The 15,317-nt window shown below is 44.0% G+C and overlaps 1 protein-coding gene across 4 annotated transcripts in view; it reads left to right on the top strand.

The window, feature by feature from the left end:
• Positions 1-15,317, top strand: part of NOD1 (nucleotide binding oligomerization domain containing 1) — a 68,099-nt gene that overhangs the window by 34,840 nt on the left and 17,942 nt on the right. For all 4 annotated transcript variants that reach the window (XM_013061491.2, XM_004762567.3, XM_004762565.3 and 1 more), the window contains 4 exons: positions 242-325; positions 8,894-8,977; positions 9,815-9,898; positions 12,673-12,756. In XM_013061491.2, the coding sequence (XP_012916945.1) occupies positions 242-325; positions 8,894-8,977; positions 9,815-9,898; positions 12,673-12,756 (336 nt within the window). The remainder of the gene's footprint in view (positions 1-241; positions 326-8,893; positions 8,978-9,814; positions 9,899-12,672; positions 12,757-15,317) is intronic.

Here is a 15,317-nt window from a genome sequence, read left to right as displayed (position 1 = left end):
AAGAACCACCCCAGGAAAGCTAGGGCCCCTAAGTTTCGGCAGAGACAGCGACCATCTTCTGGAGAGGAGTCTGATGGCTCTCTCTAGGGCAGTGGGTCGCTCCTCAAGAAGAAGCCAGGGGCGTGGGCACTGTGGGTCCTAGGAGAATCGGGGCAGAAAGGGCCCTGTGTGGGAAACTAGGGTGCTGACGGTGGAGTCCCCACACCACTGGGTGCTGACCCGTGCATGGCTCTGTCTGCAGACTGGGGGAGAACAAAATAACGAGTGAAGGAGGAAAGTGCCTGGCTGTGGCTGTGAAGAACAGCAAATCAATCTTCGAAATCGGGTGAGTGGAGGCAAACGCGCACACGTGTGTGTGTGTGTGTGTGTGTGTGTGTGTGTGCGCGCGCGCGCGTGTGTGTGTTACACATGCTGTTCTGTGTATGAGCGTGCCAGCTGCTGTTCACGGACATAAATATACCAAAAGTCCAAGGACAGACTGCACCTTCCCTTGCACATACTTTTATTGCATTAATGTGGAAGTCCGTTATTCTCACCGCCAGCAAACAGAGGGAGCCATCTGGTCCTATGTGGGAACTTTCCACAGGCACACGGTCTTCTATTTGGCAATGTTCTATAGTTCCTGAAGGCTTTCTTTCTTTTTTTTTTTTTTTTAAGATTATTTATTTGATGGAGAGAGCACAAACAGGGAGGGGGGCAGAGGCAGAGGAAGAAGCAGACTCCCTGCTAAGCAGGGAGCCTAATGTGAGTTTTGATTCCAGAACCCAGGGATCATGACCTGCACCGAACAAAAGTAGATGCTTAACTGACGGAGCCACCCAGGTGCTAAGGTCTTTTTTTTAATTTAGTTTTTTATTGTGGTAAAATACATGTAACAGTTACTGTCTTAACCATTTGTAGGGGTTCAGTTCAGGGATATTACATAGCCTCATCATTGTGTGACCTTCACTTCCGTTCATCCCAAAGCTCTTTTCATCTTGCAAAAAAGCTCTCTACCCATTACACCCAGACACCCTCCTCCCCTCCCTCCAACCCCCTCCCGCCTCCCTCTGACGTTCTGTCCGGGTGGCTTTGACTTCCACGGGTACCTCACAGAAGTGGAGCCGTACAGTATTTGTGTCTCTGTGACTGGCTTACTTTGCTCGACCCAGGGTTCTCAAGGCTCATCCACATGGTCACTTGTGTTGGAATTTCCTTTCTTCTTAAGTCTGAGTAGCAGTCCACTGTATGGACGTGCCACATTTTGTCCGTCCGTCTGTCAGTGGACACTTGGGTGGCTTCTGCATTTTGGCTCTCATGAGCCATGTTAGGAACATGGGTGTACAGAGGTCTCTTCGATTTCTTTTGGCTATATACCCAGAAGTGGAGTTGTTGGATCAGCTGGTAATTCTGTTTTGAGGTTTTTGAGGACGTGCCACCCGGTTTCCCACAGCCATGCACAAGGGTTCCAAATTGTCCCATCCTGGCCAACACTTGTTATTCTCTGTTCATTTGATAGTAACCATCCTAACAGATCTGGGGGGGTATCTCACTGAGGTTTGGATCCTGGAGCCTTCTTAAACCTTTTTATATTGTTATAATTTTTATATGATTATAAAAGAAACACAGATAATTTTATCTGTAAACTATGAAAAATATGCTAAAGATCATCTCAGAAATATTGTCAACATTTGAGGTCAGCTAAACTTTCTTGCTCTCACATGCAGGTGTGTGCTCCTTTTTTTTTTTTTTTAATATAGCAAAGGTCAAAGTGTATGTAAAGAATTTTACTTTTCCTTTTATTATTTTTATTAACATATAATGTATTATTTGCAGGGGTACAGGTCTGTGAATTGTCAGGCTTAAATATTTCACAGCACTCACCATAGCACATACCTTCCCCAATGCCCATAACCCAACCACTCTCTCCATACCTGCCTCCCCCCAGCAACCCTTGGTCTGTTTTGTAAGATTAAGAGTCTCTTATGGTTTGTCTCTCTCCTGATCCCATCTTGTTTCATTTTTTCCTTCCCTACCACCAAGCCCCCCACTTTGCCTCTCAAATTCCTTATATTAGGGAGATCATATGATAATTGTCTTTCTCTGATTGACTTACTTCGCTCAGCATAATACCCTCTAGTTCCATTCATGTCGTTGCAAATGGCAAGATTTTATTTCTTTTGATGGCTGCATAGTATTCCATTGTGTGTGTGTGTGTGTGTGTGTGTGTGTGTATCACATCTTCTTTATCCATTCATCTGTTGATGGGCATCTAGGCTCTTTCCATAGTCTGGCTATTATGGACATTGCTATTATAAGCATTCGGGTGCACATGCCCCTTCGGATCATTACATTTGCATCTTTAGGGTAAATACCCAGTAGTGGGATTGCTGGATCGTAGGGTAGCTCTGTTCTCAACTTTTTGAGGAACCTTCATACTGTTTTCCAGAGTGGCTGTACCAGCTCACATTCCCACCAACAGTGTAGGAGGGTTCCCCTTTCTCCATATCCTTTCCAACATCTGTTGTTTCCTGACTAATTTTAGCCATTCTGACTGGTGTGAGGTGGTATCTCACTGTGGTTTCGATTTGTATGTCCCTGATGCCGAGTGATGTTGAGCACTTTTTCATGTGTCTGTGGGCCATTTGAATGTCTTCTTTGCAGAAATGTCTGTTCACATTCTCTGCCCATTTCTTGATTGGATTATTTGTTCCTTGGGTGTTGAGTTTGATAAGTTCTTTATAGATTTTGGATACTAGCCCTTTATCTGATGTATTGTTTGCAAATATCTTCTCCCATTCTGTTGGTTGTCTTTTGGTTTTGTTGACTGTTTCCTTTGCTGTGCAAAAGCTTTTGATCTTGATGATGTCCCAATAGTTCATTTTTGCCCTTGCTTCCCTTGCCTTTGGCTATGTTTCTAGGAAGAAGTTGCTATGGCTGAAGTTGAAGAGGTTACTGTCTGTGTTCTCTTCGAGGATTTTGATGTATTCCTGTCTCACATTGAGGTCTTTCATCTATTCTGAGTCTATCATTGTGTGTGGTGTAAGGAAATGTTTCATTCTTCTGCGTGTGGATGTCCAATTTTCCCAACACTATTTGTTGAAGAGACAACATTCTTTTTTCCATCGGACATTTTTTCCTGCCTTTTTCTTTTCTTTTTTTCCATTGGACATTCTTTCCTGCTTTGTTGAAGATTAGTTGACCATAGAGTTGAAGATCTATTTCTGGGCTCTCTATTCTGTTCCATTGATCTAGGTGTCTCTTTTTGTGCCAGTACCATACTGTCTTGATGATGACAGCTTTGTAATAGAGCTTGAAGTCTGGAATTGTGTTGTCAGGCTCTCTTTTTCAACATTCTTCTGCCTATTTGGGGTCTTTACTATTACCAAATAAATTTTAAGATTATTTGTTCTATTTCTTAGAAAAAAAATTGATGGTATTTTGATAGGCATTGCTTTAAATGTGTAGATTGCTTTAGGTAGCATGCACATTTTCACAATATTTGTTCTTCCAATCCATGAGAATGGAACATTTTCCCATTTCTTTGTGTTTTCCTCAATTTCTTTCTTTATAGAAAGTACTTTAAAGCTTTCTGAGTACAGATTCTTTCCCTCTTTGTTTAGGTTTATTCCTAGGTATCTTATGGTTTTGGGTGCAATTGTAAATGGGATTGACTCCTTAATTTCTCTTTCTTCTGTCTTGCTGTTGGTGTATAGTAATGCAACTGATTACTGTGCATTGATTTTATATCCTGACACTTCACTGAATTCCTGTATGAGTTCTAGCAGTTTTGGAGTGGAGTCTTCTGGGTTTTCCACATATAGTATCATATCATCTGCAAAGAGTGATAGTTTGACTTCTTCTTTGCTGATTTGGATGCCTTTAATTTCTTTTTGTTGTTTGATTGCTGAGGCTAGGATTTCCAGTACTATGTTGAATAGCAGTGGTGATAGTGGACATCCATACCATGTTCTTGACCTTAGGGGAAAATCTGTTTTTCCCCGTTGAAAATAATACTTGCTGTGGGTTTTCATAGATGGCTTTGATGATATTGATTGCTATCCCTACACTTTGAAGAATTTTGATCAAGAAAGGATGCTGCACTTTGTCAAATGCTTTTTTAGCATCTATTGAGAGTATCATATAGTTCTTGTTCTTTCTTTTATTGATGTGTTGTATCACATTGATTGATTTGCGGATGTTGAACCAACCTTGCGGCCCAGGAATAAATCTCACTCGGTCATGGTGAATAATTATTTTAATGTACCGTTGGATCCTATTGGCTAGTATTTTGGTGAGAATTTTCGCATCTGTGTTCATAAAGGATAGTCTGTAATTCTCTTTTTTGATGGGATCCTTGTCTGGTTTTGGGATCAAGGTAATGCTGGCCTCATAAAATGAGTTTGGAAGTTTTCCTTCCATTTGTATTTTTTGGAACAATTTCAAGAGAATAGGTATTAATGATTTCTCAAATGTTTGATGGAATTCCCCCTGGGAAGCCGGCTGGCCCTGGGCTCTTGTTGGGAGATTTTTGATGACTGCTTCAATCTCTTACTGGTTATAGGTATGTTCAGGTTTTCTATTTCATCTGGCTCAGTTTTGGTAGTTTTTATGTCTCTAGGAATGCATCCATTTCTCCCAGATTGTCAAATTTGCTGGCGTATAGTTGCTTATAAATGTTCTTATAATTGTTTGTATTCCTTTGGTGTTGGTTGTGATCTCTCTTCTTTCATTCATGATTTTATTTATTTGCGTCCTTTCTCTTTTCTTTTTGATAAGTCTAGCCAAGGGTTTATCAATCTTAATTCTTTTGAAGAACCAGTTCCTAGTTTCATTGATCTGTTCTACTGTTCTTTGGGTTTCTATTTTTTGATTTCTGCTCTGATCTTTATTATTTCTATTCTCCTGCTGGGTTTAGGCTTTCATTGGTATTCTCTCTCCAGCTCCTTTAGGTGTAGGGTCAGGTTGTGTACTGGAGACCTTTCTTGTTTCTTGAGAAAGGCTTGTATTGCTATATACTTTCCTCTCATACAAAATCTGTGTCCCACAGATTTTCAACATTTGTGTTTTCATTTTCATGTGTTTCCATGAATTTTTTCAATTCTCTAATTTCCTTGTTGACCCATTCATTCTTTAGTAGGATGCTCATTAGCCTCCATGATTTGGGTTCTTTCCAACTTTCCTCTTGTGATTGAGTTCTAGCTTCAGAGCATTGTGGTCTGAAAATATGCAGGGAATGATCCCAATCTTTTGTTACCAGTTGAGACCCGATTTGTGACCCAGGATGTGATCTTTTCTGGAGAATATTCCATGTGCACTAGAGAAGAATTTGTATTCTGTTGCTTTGGGATGGAATGTTCTGAATGTATCTGTGATGTCCATCTGGTCCCGTGTGTCATTTAAGGCCTTTATTTCCTTTTTGATCTTTTGCTTGGATGAAATGTCCATTTCAGTGAGGGGGCTGTTAAAGTCCCCTACTATTATTGTATTATTGTCGATGTGTTTCTTTGATTTTGTTGTTAGTTGGTTTATATAGTTGGCTGCTCACATGTTAGGGGCATAGATATTTAAAATTGTTAGATTTTCTTGTTGGACAGACCCTTTAAGTATGATATAGTCTCCTTCCTCATCTCTTATTATAGTTTTTGGTTTAAAATCTAATTTATCTGATATAAGGATTGCCACCCCAGTTTTCTTTGGATGTCCATTAGCATGGGAAATTGTTTTACACCTCCTCACTTTAAGTCTGGAGATGTCTTTGGGTCTAAAATGAGTTTCTTATAGACAGCATATTGATGGATTTTGGTTTTTAAAATCCATTCTGATACTGTGTGTCTTTTGATTGGGGCATTTAGCCCATTTACATTCAGGATAACTACTGAAAGATACTAATTTAGTGCCATTATACTGCCTGTACAGTGACTGTTACTCTATATTGTCTCCGTTCCTTTCTGGTCTACTACTTTTAGGCTCTTTCTTTGTTTAGAGGACCCCTTTCAATATTTCCTATAGGGCTGGTTTGGTGTTTGCAAATTCTTTTAATTTTTGTTTGTCTTGGAAGCTTTTTATCTCTCCTTCTATTTTTCAATGATAGCCTAGCTGGATATAGTACTCCTGGCTGCATATTTTTCTCATTTAGTGCTCTGAATGTATCATGCCAGTTCTTTCTGGCCTGCCAGGTCTCTGTGGATAAGTATGCTGTATGTTAACAGACCTCTTCTCCTGAGCCGCTCTCAGGATTTTCTCTTTGTTTTATTATTAGATGATGGGGTGTGGACCTATTTTTATTGATTTTGAGGAGAGTTCTCTGTGCCTCCTAGATTTTGATGCTTGTTCCCTTTGCCGTATTAGGGAAATTCTCTGTAATAATTCTCTCCAATATACCTTCTGCCCCATCTCTCTTTCTTCTTCTTCTGGAATCCCAATTATTCTAATATTGTTTCATCTTATGGTATCACTTACATCTTGAATTCTCCCTTCATGATCCAGTAGCTGTCTGTCTTGTTCTGCTCAGCTTCTTTATTCTCTGCATTTGGTCTTCTATATCTCTAATTCTTTCTTCTGCCTCTTTTATCCCAGCAGTAAAAGCCTCCATTTTTTTATTGCACCTCATTAATAGTTTTTGTTTGTTTGTTTCAAATGGGTTAGATTTTAGTTCTCTTATTTCTCCAGAAAGGGTTCCTCTAATAATTTTACCCTTTTTCATTCAGTCTCTTATCATGAGTAGTTTTCCACTCTTTTAAAATTTGATACCATTCAGTTGTATAAGACACATACTTTTCTTTTTTTATTTAAATTCCAATTAACATATAGTATATTATTAGTTTCAGGAATAGAATTTAGTGGGTCATCACTTACATCCAATACCCAGTACACATCCCAAGTGCCCTCCTTAATGCCTATCACCGATCCAGCCCACCCGCCCCAGCTCCCTCCTATCCACCTCCTTCCAGCAAACCGAGGTTTGTTCTCTGTAGTTAAAAGACTGTTTCATGGCTTGCCTCTCTCCCCCTGCCCATGTTCATTTGTTTTGTTCCACATGAGTGAAGTCATACGGTATTTGTCTTTCTCTGACTTATTTCATCTAGCACTATAGTCATTAGCTCCATCCACATTGTTGCAAATGACTAAGTTTCATTCTTTCTGATGGCTGAGTAATATTCCTGTGTGTGTGTGTGTGTGTGTGTGTATGTGTATGTGTAAACACCACATCTTCTTTATCCATTCTTCAGTTGATGGACATTTGGGCTCTCTCCATAGTTTGGCCATTGTTGATAATGCTGCTATAAACATCAGGACACATGTATCCCTTTGAACAGTATTTTGTATCCTTTGGATAAAAACCTAGTAGTGTAACTGCTGGATCAGAGGGTAGTTCCACTTCTAACTTTTTTTTTTTTAATTTTATTTATTTAATGGGGCACCTGGGTGGTTCAGTGGGTTAAAGCCTCTGCCTTCAGCTCAGGTCATGTTCCCAGGGTCCTGGGATCGAGCCCCGCATCGGGCTCTCTGCTCAGTGGGGAGCCTGCTTCCTCCTCTCTCTCTCTGCCTGCCTCTCTGCCTATCTGTGATCTCTGTCAAATAAATAAAATCTTTAAAAAAAAAGATTTATTTAAAAAAATATATTTTATTTATTTGACAGAGCACAAGCAGGGGGAGTGGCAGGCAAAGGGAGAGGGAGAAGCAGGCTCCCTGCAGAGCAGGGAGAGCCTGATATGGTCCTCGATCCCAGGATCCTGGGGTCATGACCTGAGCCAAAGGCAGTGGCTTAACCAACTGAGCCACCCAGGCGCCCATATTTTTAACTTTTTGAGGAACCTCCACCCTGTTCTCCAGAGTGGCTGCACTAGCCTGCATTGCCACCAAGAGTTCAAGAGGGTTCCCCTTTCCCCACATCCTCCTCAAATACACATGCTTTTTATGCAAAACACTGAGAACTCATTGCAGGACTCTAGTGTCTCCAGTCTCCTGTTTCCCAGGAGGGATGGTAGGGATGGTGGTGGGTGGCTGATGCTGTGACAGCCTGTTGCCTAGGCAGCCCCAGGTCTGCTGTGCATGGGCCTGGCGCACAGTGCTCTCAGCCTAATAAGCTCTCAGCTGTCCCTTGCTGTAGGCCAGGCACTCTTCTGAGTGTTTTGCATACAGTCACTAACTTAATCCCCACAACAGCTCTAGGAGAAAATGTTCTTATGAGCCCCATTTTACAGATGTAGGAGACAAAGTTCCAAGATATAATGTAATTCACATAATCTTAAATCCAGATAAAATCCAGTTAAAATGGGAGCCTAGCGTCCTGCCTTGAAGAACCTTGCAGGTTATCTGCACTGGGGAGGGAGGGCATGGGGCTTCATCACTGCAGTTCCCCGCCCAGACCCCCAGACCACAACAGCCCACTAGCATGCTGGAGCAGGGGCCTCTTCACCTAAAAGCAGCATTGGTAGTGAGGGTTCTGAGGGTGCTTCCTGATCTTTGCTTCTTGGAAGATTGACCATGTCCTCACGAATGTCTCGGACCCCTGCAGAGGATCAAGTGGATGCTGGCGATCGGCACCCCTACAAGCTCACTTTTAGGCTGCCGCCAACCCATATCCTCTGTGGGGGCATTTCTGGGACAGTCATGTGCTCAGGCCCTTTGACAGCTCTCTGAAAGCCCACGGGGATCTTAGTCTTCTAATTGGGCAACTACCTGATAGGCTTCTGTTCCCAAGGCTTCTGCTTCTCTTATCCCTACATTTCCCTTCGCATTTGAAACCTACAGCAGCTTCGGTAAGGGTCTTCTGTGGGAATCTTCTCCAGGCCAGAGCTCCCGGGACAGAGCAAAGACCTCTGCCTGGGACTATACAGCAAGTGTGGTGACCGGCAGAAAGTCAGGGGTGTGCACGAGCTCACATTCACGGTCTTGCCTCTTCCCTCAGGATGTGGGGCAACAGAATTGGTGACGAAGGAGCAAAGGCCTTCGCAGAGGCTCTGAGGAACCACCCCAGTCTGACCAACCTCAGGTAACTCCTGCTTTCTGAGACCCGCTGGCCCCGGGGTCCAACCTGGGCAGTCCGCGTGCCTCCTGCTTTGCCGGCAGGAGTTGTCACGGGGAGGAAGATAGTTGGCTTTCTGAATGAAGAAGGTATTTGTGTCTGTGATTTTTCTTAAATCACAGGCATAGCACATTATTATTCAGCTTGGCCACTTGTCATGTGTACACAGCAATGTAACTGCTGCCACTTGGATTGAGACCGAGGACTTTGCCAGCCTCTCCGTGGTCTCTCCAGGCTCTTTGGCAGTGGGGAAATGGGTGAGGGATTCTCAAGTCTACATAACCTTCCTCCTTCCCAAGATCGTGCTGAGACACAGGGAAACCTTCATCTCTGTGAAGACCTACTCCTCCCTGGCCTTCTTTCAGTCCTCTGGCCAAGTCTCAGAGCCTCGGGTGTCTCCCTATTGCCCAGGTTCTTCCTAACACCGAGAAAGAAATCCCAGATAGTGGGGGCAATAGCAGTTTCTTCTTCACGAGAACAGAGGACGCTTCTCCAGGTCTCACTCATGGGTAGAAGAGTCAGCCGCCTGAAGCAGAGCCCTCCCAGCCCCTGCTGTGCGTGGGACCCACTGGTTTCACTTCCTGTCTGACCTCTCCTTGAGCGGTCTTGTGCCAGTCCTCATGCTCAGAGTGTGGGCTCTGGAGCAACAAAGCTGAAGCCACTGCTGGCCAGGCTGAGCACTTCTGCTTCCTTCGTGGGCAGGGGCCACCTCCAGGCAGCATCTTCCGCGTGTTTCCGTTGCTGAAGCCAAAGCCATATGTAGACATGTCTGTAATGATTGACCCTACATGTTTTCCTTCCTAGTCTTGCATTCAACGGCATCTCCAGAGAAGGAGGAAAGAGCCTTGCACAGGCCCTGGAGCAGAACACCTCTCTGAGAATATTCTGGTAATAACCAGAGTCCTCTTGAAAGGTTGGGTCTCAGGGATTATTCCAAAGCCTGGTATCTTAACTGAAAAGCTGCCATTTAATTAAAAAGGTTCTAGGTCTTTCCTCAGTGTTGCATCAATAATTTAATTTCCTCCTAGAAGAAGAAAAAAAAAAAGCCATTCCTAGCAGCACAGACAAGTACAGAGGGGGAAGCGGGCCCCAGGAGCATAGGTTTGCCCTTCACCTTCTTTGCCAACCTAGACCTCAGGAACACCCGAAGTCTGGTCATTCTGGCAGGATGATCCTCAGAGCACCTTCAGATAGCATTTGCAGAGTCCAGCTTTGATGCACTTGGCTCAGACTCTTCTCCCTTCCTCCCCATGCAGCCCCATCACAGTCTGGCCCTTCATGGTCCAGCTCACCAGTCACCAGAAGCCCACATTCCTCACTCCTTCTCTGTCCTCCAGGGGTAATAATTTAGAATATGTTGCCTTCTGACAGGGCTTTTTAAATTTTGTTTTTGTCTTTCCTTTTGTCATTTACTCTTTTATTTATTTGAACTTTTATTTACTTGCCAGTATCATAAATTCCTTATGGGTGAGGGAATTGTATTAGGGCTCAGGGCACCTGAGGTAATCAGCTTTCATTAATATTGACAATATCATCATTTTGAGAGTTCTACTAGACCTGCTGGCCAGTAAATACATTTTCAGTTCTTTTCCTCTAAAAATAAAATCTTTAAAAAATACTTTGAAATATTTTTAAAAACACTGTAAGGAAGTCAAAAAGTATGAAGTAAAAGAACTACCTCCCTCGTGTTTTCCAGATATAATCTTTTCCTTCTAGTCTTTGAATGTATATTCTAGCCTTCTAGCATTTCAATGAATATTCATATACATATATATATATATTTTTTTTTCTTACAAAATAGAATAGTATTTAGCAAGTGGCTTTTACAAAATATCTTACGGGGCATCTGGGTGGCTCAGTCAGTTAAGCCCAACTCTTGATTTTGGCTCAGGTCACGATCCCAGGGTTGTGAGATCGAGCCCTGTGTGAGGCTCCATATTTAGTGCAGAGTCTGCTCGAGACTCTCTCCCCGCCTCTGCCCCTCCCCCTGTGCGTGTGATCTCTCTTTCTCAAATAAATAAATCTTAAAAAAAAAAATCTTAGCGATATATTGTCCGCATTTTACATGTCCTTTCTTGTCAGGATCTCTCAGTCTCAACACTGCTGACATTTTGGTCCAAATCCCTCTTGTGAGGGGCTGTCCTGTTCATTACAGGATGTTTAGCAGAATCCTGGGCACCCACCCTTTAGATACCTGCAGTACCCTCCAACTGTGGTGATCAAAAATGTCTCCAGGTGTTGACCAATGTCCCCTAGACAAAAGTACTTTGTTGAGAACCACTGCTCTGCGTGGACAGTAGTAATGTTAGAACCAAGCATCTCTCGAGTGCTGAAGTACTGACTGTATGCCATGCATTCTTCTCACCCTTTTATTATTTGTTTGCTTGTTTGTTTTTTGAGAGAGAGTAGGGGAGAGAGAGAGTGTGAGTAGGGTGGGTGGGTGGGCGGGGAGAGAGAAAGAATCTTAAGCAGGGTCCACGCTCAGTGCACAGCCCGACATGGGGCTCAACATCATAACCCTGGGATTGTGACCTGAGCCAAAATCGAGAGTCAGACGCTTAACCAACTGAGCCACCCAGGCACCCCTATTCTCAGCCTCTTATATGTGTTCCCTCACCCTCACAGCCCCCCCATAATGTCTATACTGTGACTCTTCACGCTTATTTCTCTGGTGAGAAAACTCTGGTGCAGAGAAGTTCCACCACCAGTCTGAGGTTGTCCTGCTAGTGTGTGACACACATGGGACATGTCTGGCTCCAGAGGACTCTTAATATGTTCTTCTGCCTCATTCTCTCTACCTCATTCCCTCTAAAGGCTGCAGGACATCCCACTGAATGGATGTTTGCCACTTAGCTGCCCAGCAGCCTCGGCTGAGGTTGACTGGTGCTCACACTTCACCTTCCGACCAATCCCACTGTGGGCAACACTGTGTGCACAGGTCCTTATGTGCACCTCTTTGCACACTGCAGGCTCAGTGTCCAGAAGTGCCACTGTGGGCTCAAAGTATGACACACTTAAAATTCAGATAGACACGGCCAAATTGCCCTTTGAGGGATGATTTTTTTTAAAGTTCTGTTTCATTCTTCTTTAGTTATTCTTCCATCCGCTGGCACAACAGGGTCCCACCCCGTTTACATCGGGAGCTTCTAGTCCTCCGTGCTTTGTCCAGACCACTTCTGGTTTTAAGAAGAGCTGAGAGACTTCCTGAACTTTGAGTTCCTAAATTTGGGTCCTTCACAGCGGGTGTCAGAGCTATCGAGCACCTTTTAACGTGTAGATGGCAGAGTCTTCCTGCACCTTGCCTTGGGAACAGGCTCTCAGTGGTGTCTGCGGCTGGAAGAAGCCTGGGAAGCGGGCACTGGCCCCCGTCTTCTGTGGGATCTGAGGCCCCCAGAAAAGGTGGAGAGAGGGAGCATACGTTCCGTAGAGCAGCAGAGCGAAGAAGTAGGAGCTTGGGTATAGGATTTGCACAAGAAATGAATCCCTCTTTATTGTCTATGGGGCTCAGGGGCTGGGATTGGGATCTGGCTGTTTGCTCAGTTCAGCAAGTGATGAGCAGCCTAAGCTAGAGAGATCTGGGCTGGGATCCCACTTCTGAGAACTCATTTTACAAATGTGTGCCAGATAGGGCTCTCCTGAGTAAATGCTTCTTTCTTTTCTAGGCTCACCAAAAATGAACTGGATGACGAAGTGGCAGAGAGCCTGGCAGAGATGTTGAAAGTCAACCAGACACTGAAACATTTATGGTAACTCAGCAAACCTCAGAATTTCAGGCTGTGCTACTTTTAGAGCCTGTTTTTTGAGATGAGGCGCCTGGCTGGCACAGTCAGTAAAGCACTAAACTCCTGTCTTGGGGTTGTGAGTTCAGGCCCCGTGTTAGGTGTAGAGCTTACTTATAAAATCTTAAAAAAAAAAATACAGGTCAGTGGGTTTTGGTGTACTCACAGATTGGCAACCAACATGAAGATCTAATTATAGGACAGTTTTGCCCCAAGACGGAGTACACCCCCGTTCATTAAACATCACCTCCCTGTCCTTGACTTGACTGTCCTTGACAAGGACTGGAGGATTTGCCTATTCTAGGCATTTCACGGAAATGGACTCCTATATGTGACTTTTTGTCTGCCTGCCTTCACTGGCATGAGTTTTCAAGATTCGTCGACCTTCTAGCATGTGTCAGAACCTCATGGCTCTGTGTGGCCAATATTCCTCTGTGTGGATCGTCCACAATCTGTCCATTCATCGGTTGGTAGGCATTGGGGTTGTTTCTACTCTTTGACTGTTGTGAATGTGTGTGGACATGTGTTTTCATTTCTCCTGGGTATACACTTAGGAGTAGAATTGCTGGGTCGTGTGGCCACTCTGTTGTTAACTTTTATTTTTTTTAAGATTTTATTTATTTATTAGAGAGCACGAGCAGAAGGGAGAGGGAGAAGGGGAAAGAGGCTCTCCACTGAGCACGGAGCCCAATGCGGGGCTCGATCCCAGGACCCTGAGATCATGACCTGAGCCAAAAGCAGAGGCTTAACTGACTGAGCCACCCAGGTGCCCCTGTAGGTGACTTTCTGAGGAGCCACCGAAGTATTTTCTGAAGTGGCTGCTTTACTCTACCTTCTTACCAGCAATGTGGGAAGGCTCCCAGTTCTCACATCCTCACCAACAACACTGGTTGTCCATCTTTTTGAATCCTGTCACTCTGGTGGGTGGGAAGTGTTATCTCATTGCGGTTTTGATCCGCATTTCCCTGATGACTAACACTAGGCATCCTTTCCTGGGCTTGTTGGCCTTTGTGTATCTTTGAAAGATGTCTCTACATCCTTCCCCCAAATTTAATTTAAATGTTAAAAAATTTAATTTATTTGCCTTTTTATTGCTGAGTTGTTAGAGTTACTTTATATATTCAGGGTACTAGACACTAGGTGGACAGTCTATAACTATTTCCTCTGTGGGGTTTTTTAACTTTCTTGTTAATGATCTTTGAAGCACAAGAGTGTTTAATTTTGATGGAAGTCCAGTTTTTTTCTTTGGTGGTTTGTGCTTTAGGTGTCTTGCTAAGAAACTGTTGTATAATCCAAAGTCACAAAGATTTACATTTACTTAAAGTTTTTCTTTAAGTGTTAGAGTTTGGCTCTTGCATCGAGGTCTGTGATCCTAAATGCTAATTTCTGGAGTTAATTATTGTGTGTGGTCTGAGGCACGGGGCCCAAATTCATTCTTTGGCACGGGGCTATCCAGCTGTCCCAGTACCTCCTGTTGAAAAGACTATCTTACCCTTTTAAATGGCTCTGATGCTTTTGCCAAAAATCAATTGACCGTAAACGTATGGGTGTATTTCTGGACTTTCTATTCTAGTTTATTGATCTGTTTATCCTTACATCAGGATCACACTGTCCTGATTATTCTAACTCTGTAGTATGTTTTGAAATCAGGCAGTGTGAGTCTTCCAACTTTGTTCTTCCTTCTCAAGACCGTTTGGGCTCTTCTGGGTCCCTTGTATTTCCATATGAATTTCAGCTCACCTTGTCAGTTTCTTTAAAGCAGCCAATCTGTGCTTTTACATCTATTTTGTTGTTGTTTTTCTGGCCTGTAGACGTTCTTACCTCCCACTCCTGGTGCCAGGCCGGCCCCTACAGGGAGCTTCAAGCTGGACTGAGGCTAGAGAGCCGAGTCTCGGCGGCTTAATGGGTGCGCAGACCACACTGGCCCTTGTGAAGAAGGCCCCGGGGAGCATGTGGCCCTGAGTGCTGTCACACTTTTTGGCTCTCTCACTACCTGGTGTCTTGCCAGCTCTTGGCTGGAAGGAGCTCTCCTGGCAAAGTAGAGGTGATGAAGCAGCAGCAATTTAACCCAATGTATGGTTCTGGGTCCACTTCCAGGTTCTGTCTTTGCTCCTTTTGCCAAAATGTCCAAGTTGTGGTTGTCCTTACCAGTGGGTCATCACCTCTGCCACTGAGCCCAGGGGTCCCACTTTGGGAGATGTGACTGGGAGACTAGGACATGGTCCTATGAGCTGGGGGAGCGATGGTGACGAGCGCGCCCAGCCCCTGGACACCAGAGCAGAAACTGTGAGAACTTCCTTCATACACATCCGCCCACTGAGACCTCACACCCGGGGCAGGGGACCTTCTCTTGCTCCCATTTTACAGATCAGGCCACTGAGGCATAGAAAAGTGTGAGCTATTTCTTCAAGCTTCTGTGGCTGAAAGTGGGGAGTGGGTATGGGGAGTGGGTGTGGGTGTGTGGAGGAGGGGAGCTTTGAATGCTGTGCTGTCCTGCCTCTTCAGGGGGTTGGCCCCTTCTTGCTTAA

Source organism: Mustela putorius, unplaced genomic scaffold (genome assembly GCF_011764305.1).
Source record: "Mustela putorius furo isolate JIRA1106 unplaced genomic scaffold, ASM1176430v1.1 tig00003845_pilon_pilon_pilon, whole genome shotgun sequence".
NCBI classification, from domain to species: domain Eukaryota; kingdom Metazoa; phylum Chordata; class Mammalia; order Carnivora; family Mustelidae; genus Mustela; species Mustela putorius.
The sequence above is the reverse complement of the archived record's forward strand: the minus strand, read 5'-3'. Positions and strand labels throughout refer to the sequence as shown.